This window comes from Lutra lutra, chromosome 14 (genome assembly GCF_902655055.1).
Source record: "Lutra lutra chromosome 14, mLutLut1.2, whole genome shotgun sequence".
Taxonomy (NCBI): Eukaryota; Metazoa; Chordata; class Mammalia; order Carnivora; family Mustelidae; genus Lutra; species Lutra lutra.
Genome location: NC_062291.1, coordinates 58127470 through 58152528, shown reverse-complemented (window position 1 = coordinate 58152528; position 25059 = coordinate 58127470). Strand labels below are relative to the sequence as shown.

Sequence of the window (25059 nt, the reverse complement as noted above, 5' to 3'; positions counted from 1 at the left end):
GTGCCCCTATACCAAGTATTTCTATGTGTTATTCTAAGTAAAGCAAGAAAATAAAGTGCTGAGGAACACATAATGGTAGGAAGGGTGGCCAGGGAAGGCGGGTGCCAGGAGGCAGGTGCAGAGGCCAGGAGGGAGTGAGGGGTGAGCCATGTAGATCTCTCCCAGCATACTCCAGGCCTTTGCTCTTGGACTCCTCTCCTGAAGACTCCCCTTTCGCTGAAAGGGGAAACCCCTCTGTGCCCTGCTCGAACGCCACCTCTTCTGTAAAGCCCTCCTGACTCCACAAACCAAACCTGTTCCCAGCACGCCACTTCTGTCTTCCAGGCTGCACAGCGGCATCTCGAGGCCACGGTGGCCTCTTAGCCCCTTACCTGCTGTGCCTCACATGCCAGAGCGAGGAATCTCTGTGCTGGCGCTTAGAGATGGTCTGGTCTCCCCACCCACCCCGTCCAGACCACACAGAGCTGCTCAAAGGCAGGAACTGCCTCACACGGCTTCAGGTGCCCCTGCTTGTACAGCCCAGAGCCTGCTAGACAGATGTTTGCCAGAGAGGGCGTGGTTACCAAAGAGAGCGGGCACGTTACTGGCAGAGAAACATTCTTCTCTCAGAGCATGCAAATGAAAATAGTCTCACCTTTGTGGTGAGATTTTAAGTTGCCTACCCAAACCCATTCTCCCCCGACCCTGGCGAGTGGCAGCCAGCTGAACTACGTTTCCCAGCCTCCCTTGCAGTCAGGATGGCCATGTGATTATATTCCTGCCAACATAATGTGAGCTGTAGGGACAGAAGCCAAGCTGTAGAGGACCTGGGCCCAAGAACGGTGGGCATGCCTCCTCCACCTTCTCTTTTCCCTTCCACTGGTCGGAACCCAAGTGCCCTGGCAACCCAGCTTCAACTCCGCAGACGATGTCCTGTGATGGCGGACAACCCAAAGGGACTGGGCCCCAGAATGACCACAAGCAGCAGAGCTGCCCCTCACCTAGCCTGTTCAGGTCAGGGATGTCAGGTCAGGGCCATCACATGAGCCAGAAAAATCAATTTCTCATTCTTTAAGCCACAGCCTCATTAGGTCCCTTGTCACAGCAATACACAGTCTTACTTTAATGAATGCACTCCCGCACAGCAATGGGACATAAGTCTGTGTCATCCTCAAACACTTTTCTCAGTGCTGACCAGGGAATGGGGAGTTCTGACCCCCAGCCAGCCCACTAAGACCCAGCAGCGTCAGGAGAAGAGGTGAGATGAAGCCACTGTACAAATCAGGACAAAAGTTCCGTAAGGAAAAGGCAGCAGCAGAGTCCGTGAGAGGGACATGAAAGACAAAACTGGTCCCGGAGGTTTGAAAGCCTGACTCCTCAGGCTCCCTGCTTCTCCCTCTCCCTCGGCCCTTCCCCCCTGCTGGGCTCTCCCTGTCTCTGCAGCAAGTAAACAAATAAAATCTTAAAAAAAAAAAAAAAAAGGCTGACTCCTGTGGGTAAAAAATGGTTTAAGGGATACAAACCCAAGTGTACTCATGTTTGTTCTAGCCCCTCTGTGGGTTTCCTCACACTCATCCTGCCGGCTGTCGGGCGAAAGAGGAGAATGAATGAGAGAAATGGGGAAGGACCTGGCTCAGGCGGTCAGGGTGTGGGGGGGGATCATCTTGCCGACACCACCTCCCATGAAGGAACCAGGGAACCAGGGAAGCTGTGTCTTCGTCAGCCTCGAGGGCCAGATCAACAGTTCTGCTGTAATTTCTGAGGCTGCTTCACCCAGCACCACTTAGACTTTATTCCTCTTCTGGACATCCACCAAGTCACACCCGACCAGAAGGTACAGCCACCACCTTCCTCCAGCCACCACCCCCCCACCCCGGTTCCTGGAATGGTCTGCCCAACCATCCCAGCTCTGCTGGGCCTGACAAGCCCCTGACAGCTTGACATCAATTCCTACAACCAATGCCAGTGAAGAAACAGTGAAGAAGACAGAGACCCAGTGGAGGGCCAGCACAGACCAGGGGGAGGAGCTCAGGCTCTGAGCCACGCAGAACAAGATTCAAATGCTGACCCCGCCCGTGAAGCCGCCCTGGGATTCTAAGCAAGCTTTGGTTCTCAAATCTGCACGACAGACCATGCCAGCTCCCAGGGCTGGTGCAAGCAGAAATGACAGGATGCACACGTTAGGTACTCCACAAACGCCAATTTCCTGCTATTACTCCTGGACATCCTCTTGCTGGCTGGCCACGATGCATAAAGTTCCTACTGTTGGACTTGTCCTTCAGGATTAAGGCACTGTCGTGAAATGTCCCCGTGCAGTAACATGTCCCCCACTGCAAGGGCCAATGACATGTTTTGGGCAAGCCAGCTGGCAGGTATCCTGAGTGTCTGGTTGGGGCTCTGATGTCATAGCTCCCAGGTGCGGGCAGGCATCGCTCTGAAGTGGCAGGTACGGTTGCGGAGCCCTGAAGGAGAAGACGTTCTAGAGAAAGATGACGTGTCAAGGACGCTAAAGATTCAGAGCTGGGAATCTCCAGGTGAGCAGAGCTGGAAGGCAGAACAACTCGAGGGGCCTTGCAAGAAGAAAAACAGGAAAGGCGGAAAAAGGAAAGAGGACAGGTAGGTGAAAGTCCTCCAAAGGAGAATTAGGAAGGAGTCACTGGGGTGGCCCCAGCCCCTGGCAGCCGAGGCACTAAGCCATCAGCCCCTGGCCCCACTCCAGATCCCTCCTCCGAGCTGCTCTGTTCCGTTCCTGACACCATATGGCTCCTGCGTGTCCATCCCCACCCTCACCCCACCAGCCAGGTATGCTTTCAAGAGGAAGGGAGCTAGAAGCTTTGACCTTGCTATTAGGAAAGTGCTCGCAGAATCTTGCTCTAAAACATGCTTGAGGTCAGAAGAGAGGCAGAAGGCACTGAAGGAGTGAAGCACAAGACTAAGCATCTCTGGAGCTGTGTTTCCTGCCACACATCTGGGATGACTCGGACCAGGCCCACGCACCTCTTTTTGACCTTCACCACACTGTAAGAAGGGTCACCAGTGCTCACTGTTGACTCAGATCCCAGGAACAGAAACAGGAAAGCTCCACAAAGGGGCAGCAGACCTGCTCCTGCAGAACTAGCGGGTGGGGGACCCAGAGGAGGCCCGGCTGGCCTCACCGGAGCTCACTGAATGCAGACGTCCCTCAGAGGCCACCGTGACGGGCAGCGAAGCAGCACCTAAGAATGTGCTCCGTAGGGGCGCCTGGGTGGCTCAGTGGGTTAAGCCGCTGCCTTCGGCTCAGGTCATGATCCCAGGTCCTGGGTTCGAGCCCCACATCGGGCTTTCTGCTCAGCGGGGAGCCTGCTTCCTCCTCTCTCTCTGCCTGCCTCTCTGCTCACTTGTAATTTCTCTCTGTCAAATAAATAAATAAAATCTTTAAAAAAAAAAAAAAAAAAAAAAAAAGAATGTGCTCCGTAGGGGGCCAGGCCTACTCAAGGAAGGACTGTCTTCTTGTGAGCACCATCAGAAGCTAGGCTTGCTGAAGGAAACTCGGCCTGAGCCCCTGTGGGTACCGAGTGGAGGGACCCCATACTACATAAGCAGCCAGACCCCACCGCCTTTCTGGCTCTCCCAGTGCTCATGTCCTGCCATGTGCTCTGGCATTGACAGGGGCATCCCATCAATGTCCTCCAGGGCTCAACGCCAGACAGCGATCTGGCCTGCTCTGACCGCTGACAGCCTTCTGCAGTTTACAAAAGGGCTGCCACCCACATCAACTCACTTGATGAACCCTGCGGCACCCCACTGCACCCCAGAGCCAGCCGTGTGGCCACGGGAAGTCAGTGAGGCAAAGCAAAGCTGATTGTCAAAGGACAATCAGCGTGGTTTTGCAAACCTCTGTAGCCCCAAGTAGCCCAGAGGAAGCACACGCACGCCATCCTGAAGCCCATCTGAGCGCCAGTCTCCAGGCCGGGCTCCCAAGACCTGGTCGGGTAGTTTATGCGGCCTGATCCAAAGAGGGCCGGGCAACGCTGCTTCCCAGCTCCTCATGGAGGAAAGCTGGATCCAGCCCTGTTGCTGGGGCTTCAGGGAGAACAAGGAAATGCGACACAAAAGATCTGGGCCAGGATGGTCCGGGAAATGTGGCTGCTGCTGCCAGTGCTCGGCTGAGGGTGGGCCACACAGCTCGGTTCGGAAAAAGCCCTCACCAGGCAAGGGCAGGGGAGCTCCAACTTCTGTAGCCCCCACCGGATCCCACTGGGGCCAGGGGCTCCTGCAGTAGAAGCTAGGCTCTCTGAAGGCAGCCCCTTCTAATTTCAGACTGCTTTTCTTTAGAAGAGAAATCGCCCTTACAGGGAACAGAAAAACCAGCTCCCTGGAACTTCTGCCCATGAGTGCCAGCTCTATGTTCTGAATTACATGACGAAAGCTCTAGGCAACTCTGCGCGGTAGTTAAAACCTCTCCACAGTTATGAGTTTGGGAGCCAGAGGGACCCATTCCAAATCCCAGGTAGGTGATCTTGGGTGGATCATCTGATCTAAACCCCAGTTCCCTCCTTTATTAAGTAGAGATGCTAATGTTCTCCCCCTTTGGATTATCAGGCGGACTAAATGAGATCATGTATGTGAAGTCCCCCAGTGCACACTTGGCACATAGCAGAAGCTCAGTAAACGGTAATAATATCAAGACCACAGCTCTTTGGGGATTTAAAGACCACCTTCCTGATCTCCTTAGGCTCTGTGTTTTCTTGCTAGGGAGTCCCAGTTCCTCAAGACAAGTTTTCAAGTTCCCCAAACACCCTTTAGCTGCTCTGTCATTAGGCCGCTGTGGCACAATGGCAGGGTCTGCGCAACAGGACAGAAAACCTGGATTAGAATCCAGAACTGGAACTCTCCAGGACTAGCCCTCGACACTACGTATCACCTTCGTCCGGCCTACTGCAGGCAGCGAGTGGTGAGGCCACTGGGTAGGCCACCCAGAGCCCTAAGAGGGTTTGGTTCAACTAAGACAAGACAGGCAGGACCCACCCAAATAGTGCAAACCGTCCCAAGTGCCCTCTTGGTAGAGGACCGCAGGACACAGGAAGACAGGATACTACAGTCCCCTGTGGACGACCTTGTTTCTCAGCCTTTTTAAGCACACTCCCCCTTCTGATAAATCCCCAGACTTCATATATACACCCCTACCCAAAACTGTGCCATCGCCCACTTGAGAATTACTATCACATCAGGCAAGAGCTTTATCAAACTCCAATTTCAATATCTTACACTTTAAAAACAGTATATTCCTGCTGAACCTACAATGTGATTATGATACTGAATATGCATTTTCAACTTCATATATACCCTAATTCCCCAGAGACTGTGATTCTTTTTCTCTCTCCCTTTCCCATTGACAATCGCCACTCATGGACAAGAATAGAACACAAAGGGCCTCCCGAAAGAGTAGAAATGTTCTAAGTCAATAAAAGACTGGGTAGAAGAGGAACTTTGGGGCATATTCCTAGAGCTCTCAGAATAGAAGGGCAACGGGACCGAAGTGGGAAGAGCATCATATGGAAAGTTGAGAGCTTAGGCTATTATTTACTTCTAGTTTTGAAGCTCCTTTGTTAGGATAATGTCCAATTAGGACGAGGAAGATATTTTCCCAGCTGTAAAATGGGACATTGGTCTGGGGGAGTCCACAGCGAAGAGAAATACTGGGACCCCTACCATCTGAAGGACTTTTCATTGTTTGGGGTATGGAGAAAAGGAAAACAAAGCACAGTTCTAAAAAAGACAGCACAAGGGTCCTTCTGTGGACTAGTTACCAGTTGCTACAGGCAGCTGGAGGAAAGAAGAACCTGAAGCAGACTGTGGGGGTCCCTGGCCCCTGTCCCCCTCCAATCAGAGGCAGACACGTCGCCACAGTAAAGAGATGGGCATGGGCGTCAGAGGCATATCAATTCTGGTCTTGTTCTGCCACTGACTCGCTGATAATGTCAGATTTTCCTGAACTGTGAGAGGATGACAACTCAACTTACCTCACCGGGTGAGTATGAAGATTAAATGAGATAATAAGTGTAAAATGTTTGGCACAGCATCTGGAAAATGGTAAGTGAACACAAAACGTATTTATAAATGTTAGCTTTATTATTTGGATTACTATTATTGCTTCCCAGCAGGAATGCAGGCAGCTGGAAGGGCAGCCCAGAGGCACCTGGCAATCCTCTCATTCTCGTTTCCTATTTATTGTCACAAATGACATGACCTCTGTGGTCAAGGACAAGAACAGCTGGGTAGGCCAGCAACATGCACAGCTGCTGCGTTTTAGGAGTAATACTCCAAGGGGCCTGGGTTGGAACAGAGCTGGCAGTGGAATACAGAGTCTGGCTTGGGGTGGGGAGGGGAGGCAACTCCCGCAGGAAACAGCCAAAGGGGCTGGAGGGGGAGGAGGAGAAAGCAAGAGTGAAAGACCCAACCAAAGACAGGTGGGCACAGGAAGCCCCCTTCCCAGAGACTGGAAGCTGCAGGTAAGCCAGAAGAAAGCCAGGAAGATGACAGGATGTGGGCAGTAAGGGGAAGCTGGGCCAATCGGGAGGGAGGGGTGGATGGAAAGAAAGGACTAGGCTGCTGGGCACTACTGGGTGAAGAAAGGTTGGGACAGAACAAGAAGGCCACACAGACACTCTCCCGGGTTGACCTCGGGTCCCCTCCTCAAGCTCTCTCTGTTCCCCAAACTCCGCAGGCCCTAGGATTTCAACCAGTGTTAGGTTACTGCCACCGCCGACCTTCGCCATCTGGGTCCTCTTCCCTAGGCTGGCGGCAAAACAGGATGCAGGTTTCATTTCCCCTTTTCCTGGGAACTCTGAAACAAGTGCTCTGTGGATTTCCCTACAGGGAAGAGGCCCAGAAGCCACCCCACCTCCCCAGGAGAGAAATCCCCTTGCAGTTCCACTCTGAAGTATGCAGGGGTTCCGCCCGCCCAGAGCCACCCCCTTCCCCAGCTGCCTCCTCTCCCTCGCTCTCTTGCTCTCTGGAGGAGGGTTCAGCCTCAAGCCTGCCTGTTGGGCTCGGGTTGTACACACACAGCACCCATCAGGGGAACGCTGGGAAGTCAGTGGGGGTGAACTCATCCCAGCCCTTATGAGTCATTCATACCCCCAGACTCAAGTTCCAGAAAGGCAGTGTTCTCAACACTACCCCAGGTGATCTGGAGTCAGGGAGTCTGGGCTGGCTGCGGGGAGCTCGCATCAGGTCACGTCGTCCCAGGGCCAGGAAGGAAGGCTCTCTGACCCCCCAGGGGGGTCACCGTGCAGGCTGTCACACAAGCAGCAATCGTCACAAGTCTGCCTGCGTCTGCGTGAGCCTTTCCTGAGCACAAAGCAAGGTCATGTACATAACCTCTGACCTTCCCTGCAATACTAGGAGGGGACTAGGAAGATACTGTTCCCATTTTGAAGATGAGGAAGCTGAGGCAACGTGGGCAGGGTCTTAGCTCCTGAGAAGCAGAGCTGGTGGGCCTGGGACCCATTCTCCAGAAGTCTCCGCCTTTACCCTGCGACTTCCCTTTCTGCTGTAAATATCCTCACTTCTCCCAACCCAACAATAAGCACTCCAGCAAGGCTGCTGTGTCAGGCTAACAATCTCTCCTTCACAGAGAACTTCGAAGACCCCAAGCCGTCCCCAAGCCCCGGTGTGGCCGGGCCCTCCCCAGTGCTCCCACCCCCGCTTGCTGCCTCTTGGGCACTCCCCCTGGTTCAGCCGACCTGTCACCCATAAACTCTCTCTTCAAAGGGGCTTCTGTACCCTTGGCACTTCCACTGCTGACATGCCTTTCCCCTTCTGCCTGAGCACTGCCAGCCTCCCAGCGGGATTCCATCTTCTGTCCTGCCCCATCCCTTCCCTAGCCATTCTCTTCATCCTTTGAGTCCAGAGTAGAGTGACCTCTTGAGACCTCGACATTCCTCTGGTCATGCATTCTCAGTGGCTCCCCATCACCTCCACACCCCTGCCCCACGGCTCAGCTTTGAAGGGACCTTACCTCTTACTGCCCCCTCCCCGGAGCACACACCTGCCCCCAGTCCCTTCCTGCATCTTTGCTGGAGCTTAGGCTGGTCTGCTTTCCCAAGCCCCTCCTCTCTTCCATCTTTGAGGCTCCACCCTCCAGGGTCCATAAGTGTCCCCTGACTGCAGGAGACTGTTTCTTAACACCTGTCCCACCCAAAGCCCTGACAGGGTCAGCCTCAAATCCTGTGTGATCGGGCCCTGCACCTGCGACCTATACCTGGGTGGCCCCGAGGCCCAGCGAACCCAATCCACAGGCTGCCAGAGCGCGGCACGGGTGTGCTCAGTCATGCAACAAGCACATGAGTAAGAGGAGAAGGCTGGGTCTACAGAGAGGGAAGCCAAGAGCAGATGCTCAGATGAAAGCAGAGAGGCCACCAGCCCCCGAAAGACAGAGCCGCCTCCATTCCTGACTGCTCTCCAGCCCCAGCTCCCATGAGGCCAGCTGCCTCGCTGTGATCCTGCCAGCAAACCATTTTTTCCTGAGCTAACCTGGAGGAGCCTCTGCTCTGTGTGTCTGTTCATACCAGCTTGGGGAGCCCTGTCTCCTCCCGACAGCCCCAACTGGAGGAGCCGTACACTTGGGAACAAGCAGGCTCTGCCAAGGGTCACCTCTTTGCTTATCTCCTGGATGGCTAGTAGATGCTCCACATATGCCTGCTTCCCTCCCGGGGACCAGAGCTCCTCACTAAGGCCTGGAAGAACCGACAGCCTCAGAGCTCCCTCGAATTGACAAGGGGTCAGGAATGGCCCCTCCCAGACAGGTCTTGTCACATGTGACCCCCATCCCCTGGCTGGAGTTCAGAGGCCCAAGCTGGATCGACTGGACATGCTCCCCTGGGAATGTGGACTTGGGGCTGGGAGAGCTGAGTCCCTCTGAGTATGGCTGGGACTGTTACAGGAGCACTTGAGACTGTATGGGCTGTGGAGACAGGAAGACGACCGAGAGATGGAGTTGAGGGGAAAAGATCCTAACGAAGTTTTTCCGATTCCTGCTTAAGGCCTGTCAGCAATCTTGCTGTGGGATCCTGAGCAGCCCCCCGCCGAAACCCTATAATAAATCAGCTTTTTTGTTTAAGCTAGATTCTGCTGGTTTCTGTTACTTGCAGTCAAGGGGTCCTAACACAGCTGGGATCTCCCTTATGCTTCTCTAGGAATACAAAGTAGGTGCTCGACAAACAAATTTGCTGAATAAAGAAGGAAAACTGGCCCCAGATCCTGGCTTTCTGATTTCTGCCAAAGGCACCTCTGTGCTCTACAAATTCTCCACATTTATAATGTGAAACCCAGCCCCAGGCAACTTAAATTAAGTGCACTTTCCTTGCCCGAAGTGCATTATAACCTCATTTTCATCTCTTCTTTGGGACAAACCAGCACTGAAAGGAAGGACAGGCTGGAGCAGGCCAGAGAAAATGGCCTATGGCAGCGCAGGCCAGCAAGTCAGACTGGGTCTGTACTTTCCCCATCTGCCCCACCGGAAACAACTCTCCCCGAGATTTCTGTCCCTATACCACGCCCCCAGACTATCCAGGATAACCATCAAAATCTCCAAGAGGTCACAAAGTTTCACCCTTACCAACGAGTCATTCATGCCAGAGGCCATCACAAGGCCAGACCCGTGAATCCTAAGGCTGGAAGAAACCCCAGAGGGTGGTCCTGCTAGTGGTTTTCAAACTGTGTTCTGTAGGACCCCACGACTTCAGTGGAACCTCTTGGGGTCCCCAGTCTCTCTGGCATCAACCAGGGCAGTGCCTACTTGTTATATGTACCAAGCTGAGCGCCACATGGCGGAGTTGGGAGGGAACTCTGGCCCCTGGACTCTTCCCACTGCCCCTCTCTCAAGGCTACTCCCTTAAAGGCTCTTGGGCTTGGGTAGGGCCAGAACTCGGTCCTGTGTGGGTGAGCACAGGAAACATGGAGGAAGCACTGCAGGCACAACGTGGTGCCCACTAGCCAGTGTGGAGTCTGAGGTCACTCTGGCTACATGGGCGGAAGGGACAGTATGGGGCTGTCCTGATGCCTGTCCTCTGCTATATATAGTTTCTCCCCTGAAATGACCTCACGTAGCAGCAAGGCTTTGTGGTGTGGCAAAACTGGCCATGCATCCCCAACTCCAGGGAAGAGAGCTCTGCTGAAGAAACTGGTGGTAACTAGGAAAGAGAGCTGTCTGTGGCTTAGGGGGATGGTGGGGAGCAAGCCTTCCAGACGACTCAGGAGAAATTCTTTCCCTTGACCCCCATGAGCAAATGGGAGGCTCCTGCGCAGTGGGTGATGAAACGGAGTCCCAAGTCTGGGGTGAGGGGAGCCCCTGCTTCATCGGAGGCTCACAGATGGCGGGCACCCAAAGCCTGTCATTCATCTGCACCACACAGGCAGGACCATCAGAGGCCCTCTTTGATCACAACATCCCGTTCACTATTCGAGACCTCCCCTAACCTTGGGGTCACAGCCCATTTGATTCTACTGCCTAAAAAAAATACAAAAGCAAGCAAGGACAAACACCAAATAGGGATGGGGACTCTCCCAGGGTGGTGGGAGTGTGCAGATTTTCTTCTGCGGGCTCCCTGGTGTTGTTCACACTTTTTACATAAACCCAACTTCTATAATAAGGCAAATTACATTACTTGCTTCTCTCCAACCTGCACTCCTTACTCAAATCACTAACCCTTCTGCAACTCACCTCAGTTACCCTTCATAACTGCCCTATCCCATCTCAACTCTTTCTAAAGTGTCTACACATTGCCTTTGTCTCTGCTCGTCTACACTGTATGTCTTACTTAAAATGGTACCATATCTTAATTTGTCCTTGCTCCTGCCCGAGCCTGGCCAGAAGCCATCATAGATGATAAGACATATGTATATAATGTGGACATGGGTATGAAGCAAGATGGAAAGAAAAAAACCAAGAGAAATGGAATCTGATTTCCTGGGTATGATACCAGCTCCACCTCTGACTGAGCAGGACAGACCACAGACCTGTGGCTTGACCTCCCTGAACCAGTTCTTCCAGCTGAATTCCTTATTAGTGCCAATTCTCTTCTAAAAGGAAGGAAAGATCCTGAGCATGTCTACCAACCCCACAGCTTTTTGAAAAATAGATCATTTCATCTCTAAAACTGAGGGGCCCCAGGCCCAGCCTATAAAAGAGGTCCCCATCCATCCATACCTCAACTAGCATTGGATGATGGAGAATAGGACCAGTAGGCTGAAATCTCTCCTTGGACACTTCCTGTGGGCCAGGGCCCTTGGCGTAAATGCCCAAGGGGTGGCGTGGTCAAATGTGGCAGGCCACTTACACACCTCTGTATAAGGCTTCAGTACGAGTACTTGATGGTCAGCAGTACACCAGACATCCAGGCCCTGGATCTTCTATGGGACACATGTCACAGCAGGACAGAGCTAGGCTCAGCTTCAAACAGGAGGGGTCAGCTGCAGATGAAAGGGCCCAGTGTAGCTCTCTTTTTGCCCACTGACTCCAAAGACTGCCCATCCTATTCCTCAGGGAGAGGGCCCAGATAACAACGCAGGCACCATGTGGATGTTTTTCAAAAAATCATTTGGGGCCTTATAAAAAGCCATAGTAGCAGTAAGTTCCCAGCCAAGTAAGGCCTCCCTTCTCCTCAGCAGCCAGTACAGTACACGCCACAAACAGGAGTACGATGGTGGGCGAGACCAGGTGAGCTTGTTCCATGAACCTGCTGTGACAGCAGAGAGGGAAGAAGGACAAAGAGCAAACAGAGACATCAGGGACATAAACCCCGCAGTGCAGAGCATCACCAGCTCCCCATGGACCTTTGGCACTGTGTGCCATGGATCTGCCCACTAGGGTGCGGCCAGACGGAAACAGGTTTCGAAAAAAGGAAACCCAATCGCAGAAGCTCCAGTATTACTGGGTTCATTACTCCGTGAGCTCCTTGAGGAAAGGAACCAACTCTTCCTGCTCTGCCTGGTACCTAACCCAGTGCCCAGGACATGTACTGAATATTTGGAGGCAATTTCCAATAGTGCTTAAGATACAAGTCCCTGGGATACAACTAAGAGGATTCAAATAGCAGTCATCCACTTTTGTCATCAAGGGTCTTAACCTCCCTGAGCCTCAGTTTTTTCCTCTGGAAAAATGCAAGTGATTATACCTGCCTCATAGGGCTGATGTGAAAATGGAAGATGCTGGTGTCAAAGATCTTGTAGGGTGTTGAATGCATGCATGGTAGGTTAATAAATGGTACTGATTTCAATGATGATAATAAATGGTACTGATTTGGTGATGTGAGGTCATGAGAAATGAAAACACCCATGTTACATGACAGTCTATTTTGGGGGAACACAGTGCATTCACTAAGTAAAAAAAATCAATGCCATGAGTGATATCCCACATTAGAGAGGATAGTGTGGTATGTTTCAGAGATACTGCACGGGGACGGGGAAAGGAGGCAGCGGGGACAAACGCATAAAGGTTTGGTGGTCCCAAGAAGTGCTCTTTCTGGCACATTCAGGGTGTGTAGTGCAGGAACTGGCAGCAGCAGACTATTTGCTACTCATGGGTGGCAATGACGTCAATAAACCAGCCACACCTGTTTAGGGCCCAGAGAGCCCTCGGCTGAAATTGACAATGAGGTAGGCATTGCATGGAAGGCACACCGAGCTGGGAATCTACAACAGTGGTCTGGAATCCCAAATCTTCCATTTCTCCCTGTGTGACCTGCACACAGTAGTTAGTATCACTAAGCCTCTCCCCTAAATTGAGGACAACCTCTCAGTGATTTATCAGGGACACTGGATGAGATGTGTGTAAAAGTACCTACAGCAGTGCCTGCCCCACAATTGGTGCTTAATAAAGTATACTGTATCATAACTATAAAACACCTGTTTTTTTAACCAAGTTGCAGGGGACTGTATATCAAGTGCAGAAAAGGGCTCTGCTGTGGATGTTGATCACTTTCCAAGAAAGTTCACAAAGGAGGTGTCTGCAGTTGTCAACGCATATTAGAGAAATGTGCCAGGCTCCAGGAAGGACGCCCCAGCAGACCCAGAGATGTTCTGCCAAGCTGAAGATGAGCCACAGCACACTGAGGGCACTCCCCAGCCTTCACCTACGGAGCAAGGAATGTTTGTATCTGTTTTGAGACAGCCCAGAAAAGTAGGCACTGGGTGTTGCTGGAATCAGCCAGAGTATGTCAGGGGGTGGGCGGAGGGGTGGAGGGAAGAGATTTGTAACTAACAAGAGTTCTCAAGTTTTTGTGAAAGGTTCACATTTTTAAAAAATGAAGCTAGATTCAAGGCTATCTCTATAATAATATCACTCTTGTGCAACTTGCTTTCAATTTGCTTTCCTGAATAAATGAGTGGAATTACAAGAATGGTAGATAATCCCGGTATACAGCGGAAGCTAGGTCCTGCGTAGGAACGTCACTGGCCTTGCATCTCAACTTGCGGGGGAAGAGGAAGGTTGGGGACAGTGGCTTACAGTGCCAGGCATGGTGATAATAGTAACTGCCATTTACTGAGTATTTTAATATGTCCCAGGCACCATTCTAAGGATGTTTTGTGCATTAACTCATTTAATCCTCATGACAACTCCACAGAGTAGGTACTGTTATCTTTATTTTACAGACGAGGAAAGTGAGGTCCAAAAACCTGAAATAACTTGCCCAACGTTACATAGTTAATGAGCTGGAGGAGCTGGGATAATAAAATGCAAACGAATATTAAATGAACAAAATACTTATCATATTGTCCTAATTATCCGCTATGAAAAGAAAAATGGTATCTTGTAAATGCCCTGTTTAGAAGATCCTAGGTTTTGCAAATCAAAAGAAATTCATGGTCAGGGGGCACCTGGGTGGCTCAGTTAGTTCAGCAGCCAACTCTTGGTTTTCAGCTCAGGTCACAGGCTCAGGGTTGTGAGATGGCTCCCTGCTTAGTGGGGAGTCTGCTTGGGTTTCTCACTCTCTGCCCTCCCCCCACCCGCATACATGCATCTATGCATGCATGCACACTCTCTCGCCCTGTAAAGTAAAATAAATAAAACTTTAAAAAAAAAAACCTCATGGTCAGCCTTTGCTATACACTCCAATTTCAGGGGAAGGGCCACAGAGTGGCCCGAAGCAGATTTCTAAGGTGGGGCAAGGGGAGGCTACATTCTGCTCTTCCCAACACTCTGGGCTGACCAAGAGTCAACAGAATACATGTCCCCAAAGTAACCATGAACTTGGCTTTGGTTATTGTCATTAACAACCCACTGCCATTTGCTGGGTGTGGGCACAGTGCTCATCACTTCACACACATCACCACTTGTGTGATGGAGCCATTGACTACCCTGAATGACCCTGCTCTTGTCCCCATCTTGCAGATGTGGAAACTGAGGCTTTGAACTGAGGCTTTCTCACCACAGGGGGAAAGTAGTGGAGCCATCACCTCCTATGGCTTCTACCTCTCTACCACTTACCTGTCAATAACCTTGGGCAGCTTGGCAACCTCACTAAATCTCAGTATCCTCAGCCACAAAATGAGAAAAATGATTCCCACCCTGCCTACCTAAGAGGATGTTTGTGGGGGAAAAAATCATATATAATACCTGTGAAAGCACTTTAAAAACTACAAAATGCTGAACAAAGCAAGAAACCACTAGTCTTATTAATTACAAAGAATGACACCTGATCCAGCAAGCACTTTGCTAACGGGGCTCTGGTTCCTCTTTTCCCTTGGGAATCTTGGAATAATTCGAAGTCTGCAGAGCCAGGGCATTCTTTTCTTCAAGTCCCTGGCATCTGGGAGTTGGAAAGTAGAAGTTCATTCTGGGAGAAGGAGGAGGAAACAATGGTATTTGCATTCTACTTGTATTTCTCTTTAGGAATGCAATCTTGGCTGAGATTCTACCCCTTCCAGCACACTCAACCCTCAAACAACATTCAACAAAAATTTATTGAGCATCTACTAAGTGCCAAGTGCTTGATCCAGAACAATGAACTCATGTGGCTCTGGGGTGCAGAGGCTGCAGTTTGGGGGATGGGACATTAAAGGAGGAGAGAACAGCAAGGAGAGGGGAGCAGAGTGGCTACAGTTCTTGTAGCTTTGCAGGCTTTATAGCGGACTTCTGGCTCCTTTTCACAGAGGTGGGGGAAGGCACCACAATAGAATGAGCTCTGAGCACCAGAATTTGAGTCAAACCACCTAATCTGAGCTCTAGCACTGCCTCTCCTCAGCCTCAGGAACACCACAACTGATTTACTTTCCTGAACATCAGCTTTCCCATATGTAAAATGGGTAGAAATATTCCCATAGGTAAAACGGGGACAATCAAATGAGATGGTTGCCTGACAGGGCCAATAATAAACTCACTTTAAATACGAAAAACATGTGTTCTCTTTCTCCTGCCCAGTGTAGATAAACTACACAAGAGCCAAACAAAAGCTTGCTCCAAGATCAAACCACTTGGGTTCCAGTCCTGGCTCTGCTGTTTACAACCTGCATGGCCTCAGGCAGGAGACATTACTTTTCTAGGGCTCAATTTCTTCATCTGTAAAAAGGTGATAATAGTGTCCACCCATAGGACGGTGGTGAGGATTAGCCAAGATACTGCACGTGATGCTCCTGGCACATGGTAAACACCAAGGAAAGGTGAGCCGCTGCCAACTGTGTCTCTTCCAGCCCTAAAAAACAAAACTCTGAGTCCTCTAAGATCTAGGCCACTTGGTCACCGGCTGGCTGCCTCGGTTGGACTCTGGTGCCAGCCTCCCTGAGAAGACAGGTACAAATGAGAAGCCATCTTCGTCCCCTCACCCCAAACCCTGCAGAAGATGCTACAGCCCCTTTCCTGACAATAAGGGACCTCTTCCCCATGAGCTCAGTAAGCAGGGAGATCTTGACCCCAACAGAGAGCTCATGGCTTTGAGCAGCAGACAAACTCCCCATGTCGACATGTGACTGCCAACCCTACGAGCTCCCATCTGAACCACAGTCCTACATCTCTCACATGCAAAACAGGGTTAAAAAAATTGGTGTGCACCCCAAGTAAGACAGTGTCAACATTCTCTGGGAGCCTGATGAATTATAACACAGATCTGCTAAGGTAAACTGGAAGCACCATCCATCCATTCATCCATCCATCTATCCCAGCCATCGACCATCTAATTAGAAACCCAGAAGTAAGCCAAATTCTGACTGACCAAAAAAAAAGATGTCACAGAACCCACCCATCCAAGCTCCTGGACTTCCCTCCCTGGAAGGCCCCTCAGGCTTCACTATGAGCTCATCTACTCCTTCTCTAGGTACAATTCTAACAATCCCAACTGTTGGTTTCCCCAGGAAACGGGAGGGGCTGCTATCTGAGCCCCGTAGATGGAATCTCACAAAGTGACCACTATGATCAGGTGTCACTTCACACCCAATAGGATGGCAGGGGCACCTGGGTGGCTCAGTCAGTTAAACATCTGCCTTCAGTTCAGGTCATGATCTCGGGGTCTTGGGATCAAGCCTTGTGTTGGGCTCCCCACTCAGTGGGAAGTCTGTTTCTCCTTCTCCCTCTGCCCCTTCCATTGCTTGTGTTCTCCCTTTCTCAAATAAATAAGTAAAATATATTTAAAAAAAGAAAGAAAGAAAGAAAGAAAGAAAAAAAAAAAGAAACAAAACAAAAACCAGAAAGTAAAAAACATTTTTGGTGAGGATGTGAAGAGACTGGAACCCTTGTCCACTGCTGGGGGGAATGTACAATGGTACAGCCGCTGAGGAAAACAGAAGGGCAATTCCTCAAAAAATTATACCTAGAGTGAACATATGATCCAGCAATTCCACTTCTGGATATATACACAACAGAACCGAAAGCAGGCACTCAACCAGATTTGTACACCCATGTTCACAGGAGCACTATTCACAACAGCCAAAAGGTGGAAGCACACCAAGTGTCCATTGACAGATGAACGAACAAGATGTGGTTGAGACATACAATGGAAAGCTATTCAGCCTTAAAAATGAAGAGAATTCTGACATGTGCTACATCACGGATGAACCTTGAAGATAACACGCTTGGTGAAATAAACCTAAGGCAGAAGTTCAAATATTGCTTCACTCCACTTACTTGAGGTGCTGAGAGTGGTCAAAGTCATAGAGACAGGAAGCAGACTGGTGGCTACCAGGGCCTGGGGGAGGGAAGAATGAGGAGTCTGTGTTTAATGGGGACAGAGTTTCCACTGGGAAGGAGGAAAAACTTGTAAAGATGGATGGTGGGGATGGCTGCACGGCAGTGTGAAGGTACGAAGTGTGCACAGCGATATACCTGAGTTACGTCACGTGTATCCAAGCACGTGCTCTTTAAGTGGGGAAATGAAAAAAAGAGGTGACTGCTACTAGGGAGAAGACAGATTATAGGTGGAAATGTGAAGCCCGAAAGCACAGCAGCCAGGTACCATTTAGTGCAGGGCCCACTGCCCTGCAGGTTCAGAAGCCCAGAGGCCTCACCCTGTCATGAGCACAATTATGCACCAGGCAGGATGCTGTTCTCATTCAGAGCCCAGAGCAGGAATCAAGAACTTCCCCACCCCAGTGCTGCCTGGGACCCTGAGCCGGGCCACGGTGGAATGGGTTCTCCCTCAGCAATTTCCTTCCGTTCACCCTCGCTTCGTTCAGAAATAAAGGCTTTTGACAGAAAGAAGCTTTTGTGGTCCCCACCTCCGCCAAGCAGGTGCTTTGTACATACAGGTCTGAACTCCACACCCCTGAGTCGCAAAGAGGAGGTTATTCATGCTCAGTACACTTTGCTTAGAAGCTTATCATCCGTTTCAGAAAGATTCCCATCCAAAAATAGTTTTTAAACATTTCTTTTATAGTTTTGCTCTTTAAAAAAAAGAGTAAGCTTCAATGATCTGGTGGGGAAAATCACTGGCTATGGTTTTTGTGTGTAAAAATCCTGTGGCTAGGATAATAGAAACTTTAGGAGTTCATAAAATCTTTTATCAGGAGCTCACTTGCTTCTTAAACCCTCTCTGGGAGGTGGGCAGGGTAGCAGTCATCCCATTGTATGAACCGGGAAACTGAGGCTCAGATAGATCAAAGTCACACACACAGTTAGGAAGAAGCAGAGAACCAAGGCCTTATTTACCATCAATGGCAGATGAGGATCTGGGTTGGGACCTGACATTTGAGCAGACCATGCAGTCACGAAAGTAATTTCAAAAACAGCTTTAGTTTATTTTATCCCCATAACATCTTCCTGAAGTAAACTGGAAATACTAACATTTTTTAAAATAGAGAATCAACCGAGCACAAAACGAGTGACTTGCCCAAGATCACCACTCAGAAAAGGGGCAGAAAGGGGCAGAGAGAATAGACCTCTTCCCTCTTAAACACAATTGACCTTGAGCCCTTCCCTACAATGTCTTGACCCCAACACACTCAAAACTTGAAGGAGCCCACCCCCTCTCACTTGCAGTTCCTATATAGGTTGCACCACATTTCTGTGAACTCGGCAGGGAGTAGATATACCTTTATTCTCTTTTTAATAGCTGGAAAAGAAAAAGAGGTTAAAGAAAACTTTAAGTTCCTTTCAGTTCTAAAATGCTATAATTCTAAAAATTCCTCAGCAAGTTGCTGGGTAGAGAGAGGCCTGGAATCCACAGCACCCACCTTCCTGCTTCCCAGTCTGTTAGACAACCCCATCCCCATGACTACGAATACCATGTGTGTCTGGGAGAGGGGTCCACTCTCAGATGCATGCAAGGACATAAAACATCAAGAAAGTGCTATTGCGGGCGCCTGGGTGGCTCAGTGGGTTAAGCCGCTGCCTTCGGCTCAGGTCATGATCTCAGGGTCCTGGGATCGAGTCCCGCATCGGGCTCTCTGCTCAGCAGGGAGCCTGCTTCTCTCTCTCTCTCTCTCTCTCTGCCTGCCTCTCTGTCTACTTGTGATCTCTCTCTGTCAAATAAATAAATAAAATCTTAAAAAAAAAAAAAAAAAAGAAAGTGCTATTGCCTGGTTAGGGGACTTGACTCTGCTCTGCTGCTCTAGCCCGGGTGTCTCCTAGCAAGAGGTTCCCAAACCAGAGGGAATTCTGTCCCAGGTATCTGAGACCTTAGCCAGGCCTGGGGTGAGAGCGAAGCCAGTGTCAGGAACAGAACACAGCACTGTGAAGTTGAACCGAAGTGCCCTTACTTAGATGCATGCCCTAACATCCACCACACAGGAGAGCAATCAGGGCTGCTCTTTCCTGCCTTTCTGTAGACCTTCCCAACTCTGCTAGACACAGTAGCTTCATCCAACAAAGACTTTTTAAGCACCTATTGTATGTGAGGCACTGCTCTATGTAACAGGGAGCAAACAAAAATCTCTGACCCCTCCGCAGTAGGGGAGGCAGCCAATGCCAGAAGATGGTAACAGCCATGGAGAAAAATAAAATGGGGGAGGAGGGACAGATAATGCTGACAGCAAGTACTACAGGGAATGGGACCCATTTTTCAAAGGATGGCCTGGGAGGGCCTCACAGCAGAGAAAGGCTTGAGGGGATGTGGAGGAGACAGACCAAGGGAGGGACCCATTCAGGTATCAGGGGGTGGAACAGGCCATGAAGAGCACAAGGCAGCTTAAAGGTAAGCTGGTGAAGTCATATCGTGTCTTGTACCCAACACAAGGACTCTGAATGAGATCGGGGACAAAGGAGTAACAAAATCTGACTTACAGTTCGCAGCCTCACTCTGGCTGCTGTGATGAAAACAGTCTGTCGGGAGACAAGAGAGGAAGCAGGAAGGTCAGTTAAGAGGCTGATGGCGGCTTAGGCCAGGGCTAAAGTGGTGAAGATGAAGAGACTCAGGTTCTGGATATATTTAGGGCAAAGCCGATAGGATCTATTGATTAAATGGATGTGGGACTGAGAGAAAGGGGAGGTGTCAGGGATGACTCGAGGTTTTGGGGGCTGGGGTAACTGGAAGGACAAAATCACATTAATAGACGGGAAGACTCGGGGAGGAGCCGGGTGGGGGGGTTGCACGTTCCTTTTGTTCTGGACATGCTAAACTGAGAAGCTCTTTACACATCAAATGTGGTACGTACCAGCAGAACATACAAGGCTAGAGCTGAAGAGGGTGGGTTGAAATTATGAATGTGGGAATCACCAGCTGTATAGCAATACATTGTTGTATGTGTTGTCATACAGGATTTCCATGTATGATCACGTGTAATGTGCATGAGTATGTTTATTATCTCCCCCACCCCTAAATTGTAAGCTCCATGTGGCCAAGGACCATGTCCGTTCACAGCCAGCAAGGTGCCTGGCACTCAGTAAATATTTACTGGGCAAATGGAGAAGTTGCTCAATTACTCCCTCAAGAATAGCCACAGCAGCCCACACAATGAGAAGTGACTCTCTTGCAACTACAACACCAAGCCCAACCAGCTCAAAACAGGGCCCTGGGTCTGTCCGCACCTGGCTTGAGATTCCAGAACGTAAGTGGATACTCCTGGCACATCACAGAGTCAGATAGTTGGGTTTCAGCCCTGCCACATTCTCAAAGGGTGGAGCTGGGCAAGAGACTTGCCTGTTCTACCACCTCGCTTTCTCCCTGGGGTGGCTGGGGGAGGGCCTGCCTTACCCACAGCAGGAGCAGAGATAGATCTACTCAGGGTATATGTGCCGGCGGGGGGGAGCCCCCTAAATGAGTAAATCCCCAAGTATTCTCTGAAGCATGTAAGGGCCACCCAGCACCTGAAGGGGGAACATAGTCCTTCTGGGGATGCACTAGGAATAACAGTTAAAAAATAAAAAAGAGGGGTGCCTGGGTGGCTCAATGGGTTAAAGCCTCTGCCTTCGGCTCAGGTCATGATCTCAGGGTCCTCAGGGCTCTCTGCTCAGCAGGGAGCCTGCTTCCTACCCTACAACACCCCCCCCCCCCCCGCCGCCTGCCTCTCTGCCTACTTGTGATCTCTGTCTGTCAAACAAATAAATAAAATCTTTAAAAGAAAAATAAAAAAGAATGATAATCATAAACTTTCTAGCTAGGCAAGATGCCCTGACTAATGGGCATCATGTCTCCACTTTACCTGCCAAGTGACTAGGAAGACAGAACTAAGGCCAAAGGGTGACATAACAGGGCACAGGATTTCAACTCAATAACTTCGCAGTTTTGAACAGTTGTCTTTGTGAAGATGATGAAACAACTCTGATGATCTAGTACAAGCCCACCCCTTTCTGAGATACTGAAAGTGTGACCAGAGAGAGGTTTGCGGACTTGCCCAGGGTCACCCAGCTACAGACCCGGGACTAGAACTCAGGTTCTAGCTCTCTATTGGTGGTTTCTTCCCATTATACCAGCGGCAAAGGAAAGGTAAGAGTTACCAGGGGAGCTGGGGATTTTTAGGCATTAGTGTTACAACATCAAACTATGTCTTTGTCAAAGGGTAAGCTGCAGATGTTATAGGAATGCCAGGTGCACGCTGTGAAGTTAAGAAGGATTCCTTCCCTCATACCAAACTTGTCAACCTACAGAGTTCCCCTTGGCTTTGGACTTTATGAATAAAGCTGTTCATAGGGGGACCTACGGAACTGAAAAAATGATACACTAGCAGGTAAAAAAAATGCAGATATGTACTTCAGTAAAATATTTACATGAAAAATTCAGATGCTAAGATATAGTCGGGTTAACGTTCTAAAACCAACAAATATTGAGTGCTTCCTCTGTATAAGTCATTGTGCTAAGTACTGAGTGTGTGTGTGTGCACGAGCATATGTGTACATGTATGGCTAGATGAGCGAGGGTGAGAGACAGACATGTAAGGATAAGACAGAACCCAGGTCCTCAAGGCTTGCAGGGTAGTTGCTGATACAAGACTGTAAACATCAAAGAAATGACTAATAATATGGAGAAGATAATTGTTAAGTAAGTGGCATAATGTGTCTGCAGGAGTTCTCAGAAAGGGGGGAGTTGGAATTGTCAGGCAATGTGCTTCTAGAAAGATACCGGATTTGAGACGAACCTTGAAAGGAAGAAAGGCTCTTGATAAGAAGGGGGGAAATGGCAAAGCGCAAACACTGGTGGCCTTAATTCAGGGAAGAGAAAGAAATCACGCCTTAAAAAAGGACTGACCAAATTGAACAGCCTTGAAAGTTAAAGTTCTTACAGAACTGGAGAGGTACAAAAAGATTCCTAAACAGGGGCACGTGGCTGGCTCAGTCAGTAGAACACACAACTCTTGATCTTGCGGTTATGAGTTCAAGCCCCATGCTGGGTGTAGAATTTACTTTAAGAAAAAAAAAAAAAAACTTAAAAAAAATTCCTAAACATAGAATTATAGAGTTCGAAACAGGTTAATTTAACAAACATCTTTAGGGGAGGGGGGAACAGTGTGCAGGCATTGGATGAATGACTGAAGATGAACTTGCCTTTGGTGGGAAACTAAGTTCAGCTTGGGAAGTGGGTTGAACTTGAGATGACAAGGGAGTGAAGCAGAGTGGAAGGGGCAGGTTTGTACGACTTTCCAAGGAAGACCAGCGGGTCCCAGTGACTGCCTGCCTGGGAGGCAGAGAAAGTCAGCAGAGAGACATCTCCAAAGTATCAAGTTAGGCAGCTGCAAGAATGGAAGAGTAAAGGGAAGTTGGCTGAGGGGAGAGATGCAGCGTTTGCTTTTAGAAGTGTTGAATCTGAGAATAACTACATCAGCGTGTCCAGTGGGCATTTACTGATACGAGTCTGGAGTTTGACAGATAATAGTTGAAGATACAGTGTACAGGTTTTCCAGTGGATATAGTTGTGGGACTGAGTATAATTTCTCTGGTAGGGAGTAAGAGAGGCGAAAAAAAAAAAAGAATGTCAAACTGAACCATGGGTGTGTACACAGCTAGGAGGTGATGTGATGGTGAGCAGCCAAACCAAACCAGGATAATCTAACATGGAGAAAGGAAGGGGGGGGGGAAGAGTTTCAAGTATGAGAGAGTTGTCACCAGCAAAAACTGCTACAAAATCAATCATGTGGACTGAGCACATAAATAATAAATATTCGTTGAATAAATGAATGAATGAAAGAAAGAAAGCCCTTGGGTCTAAGAATCAACTTTCCTCAGTCAGAATGGCCAGGGCTGCCAAAAGGTTTTCCAGTGTTAAATTTACCTCCTCCCTCCACCCCCAGAAAAACATGTTTCTTCTTCCACAAGTCATCCTGTCCATCACACAGACATCCTTCTCTGCTTCCCCCACTTTTCCCCTTATCTTCCTTCCCAGTTTCCACAACCCAAGCAACACACCTTCGGTGTCAAAGGACACAGGAAATTCCAACTAGAGTTTCCACTTCATTAACAACTATGCCTGTGGCTCCTCTTACATAAAGGGATATGTAGCAATTGAGTGGAAGAGGAGACTGCGTTCTAGCCCCAGCTACACTACTAACTAGCTGTGTGTCTTTGGGCAAGTTGTTCAACCTCTCTGGATCTGGGCTTCTACAAAGAGAGGAGGAGTTAGTCTATCTGGACTCCTGATCTATCTGGACCAAAGTTTTGAAGGTCCCTTTCAACTCTAAAGTATACGATTTTTATCCTTCTCAGAAGGTCCTTGCAACACCCTCAGAGAAGGAAGTGAGTACAAGACCCGGGGAAACGAACGCCAGACCTCTTCCCAGGGCGAAGCGCCAGTATTGGAGGAGTGTACCAAGAAAGTGAGAAGACGCTGCCCGGCCCTCGCGGATCACCAAGGAGCAGATCCCATCCCCAAGGCTGGGAAGGATCCCAACAAACCCGAGCGCGATTCCCACCCCACGCCCCACCTTTTCTAGACTCCAGACAGCCAGGAGGCTCTAAAAAGCCCTGCGGGAAAAATAAAGATTTCTTTCCCAGAGTCCTGCGCTGCTTTTGCCAGTTGGATTCCGGCAGACACGATCTGCAGCCCGATAATGAAACAGTCTCTGGAAGAGCGACAGTTCTCGCTCGCTCCGAGTTCTGGGGACGACTGGCCGCCCGCGCCCTGCCCCGACGGGCCAGCCTCCGACCCCGACCCGGCTGCCAGACCAGCGGCGCCCCCGTCCCGGGCCCCCCTCCCCTCAGCCGGCCCCGCTGCGGTCTGCAAACATTTCCTGCCTCCGCCCCCACCCCCACTAGGAGCTTCCCAGTTGGAGCGAGTTGGGCTCGCAGCCGGGTCAGCGCTCGCAGTTGCCCCAACTCGGCTCCCCCGGCCACCAGGGCTGGGGAGCGGGCCCCCGTCTGGCTCCGAAACAGCCATCTGGGAAACCCAGGCGCCAGGAGCCGTGGGAGGTCTCTTGGGAAGCCCAGCGCTCGGGCGAGGAGGGGGACAACTGGCGAGGCGCCCGTGGCCCTGCTCCCTTCCTCGTCGTTACCTGCTCGCTTGCGGGGGTGTCCCGGGGCGGCCGGCCTCTCCCGGCGCTGTCTCCCCACGCAGTTGCCCATGCTGGCTCTTCAGTCGGGCCCCATGCACCGGAGGCGGCGGGCTGGTCGGCTGCTCCGCGCTTCTGCCCCGGACGGCGACGTCCCGGGTCAACGGCTCCTGTCTCCCCGCATCGGGCGCTCCTCGATCTTCCCCCCAGGGACGCGCTCTGCCCGGGCGCCGGCTTCGCCACAAACTTTGCGGGCGAGGGGAGTTAGGGAGGGGGCCGATTCCCCACCACAGTCCCAGGTGGCCGGGCCAGGGGGGCCCGCGACGGTGCCCGGCCGGAGAACAGCTCCGCTGGAGGGGGCGGAGAGAGGGGGCGGGCACCTCCGCAGCTACTCCCTGCTCGCTCGGGGCTCCCAGCTGGGGCCGGCCCCCCGGAGCCTGTCACTCACCTGCCTAACCCCGCCCCAGCCCGGCCCAGCTCCCGGCCGCCGGCTCCCGGTGCCCGCGCCTCCGCCGCCGCCCGCCCCAGGTGCGCATGTGACCGACAGCACCGCCCCCTCGGGCAGGGCCTGATTTTCTCATTGGTTTCCCCCAGGGTATGTACCGCCCCTTGGCCCCACCCAGCCAGGTACCCGCCCCGCCACCCGTCTCCCTGGGAGCCGGGCCGGGAATTATTCGCCCTCAATGGCCCCCGGCTGCGTGCCCAGCAGCCGCCTTCCCTGCCCGAGCCACCGCCCCGACTCCAAGCCCCGCCCCT

The 25059-nt window shown here is 50.8% G+C and overlaps 1 protein-coding gene across 1 annotated transcript in view; it reads right to left on the bottom strand.

The window, feature by feature from the left end:
- The window catches only part of UBTD1 (ubiquitin domain containing 1), a 53404-nt gene extending 28355 nt beyond the window's left edge, over positions 1-25049 (bottom strand). Inside the window, exon 1 of the mRNA XM_047703297.1 lies at positions 24307-25049. Within this exon, the coding sequence (XP_047559253.1) occupies positions 24307-24376 (70 nt within the window). The 5' untranslated portion in view covers positions 24377-25049. The remainder of the gene's footprint in view (positions 1-24306) is intronic.
- Positions 25050-25059: the final 10 nt, after the last annotated feature.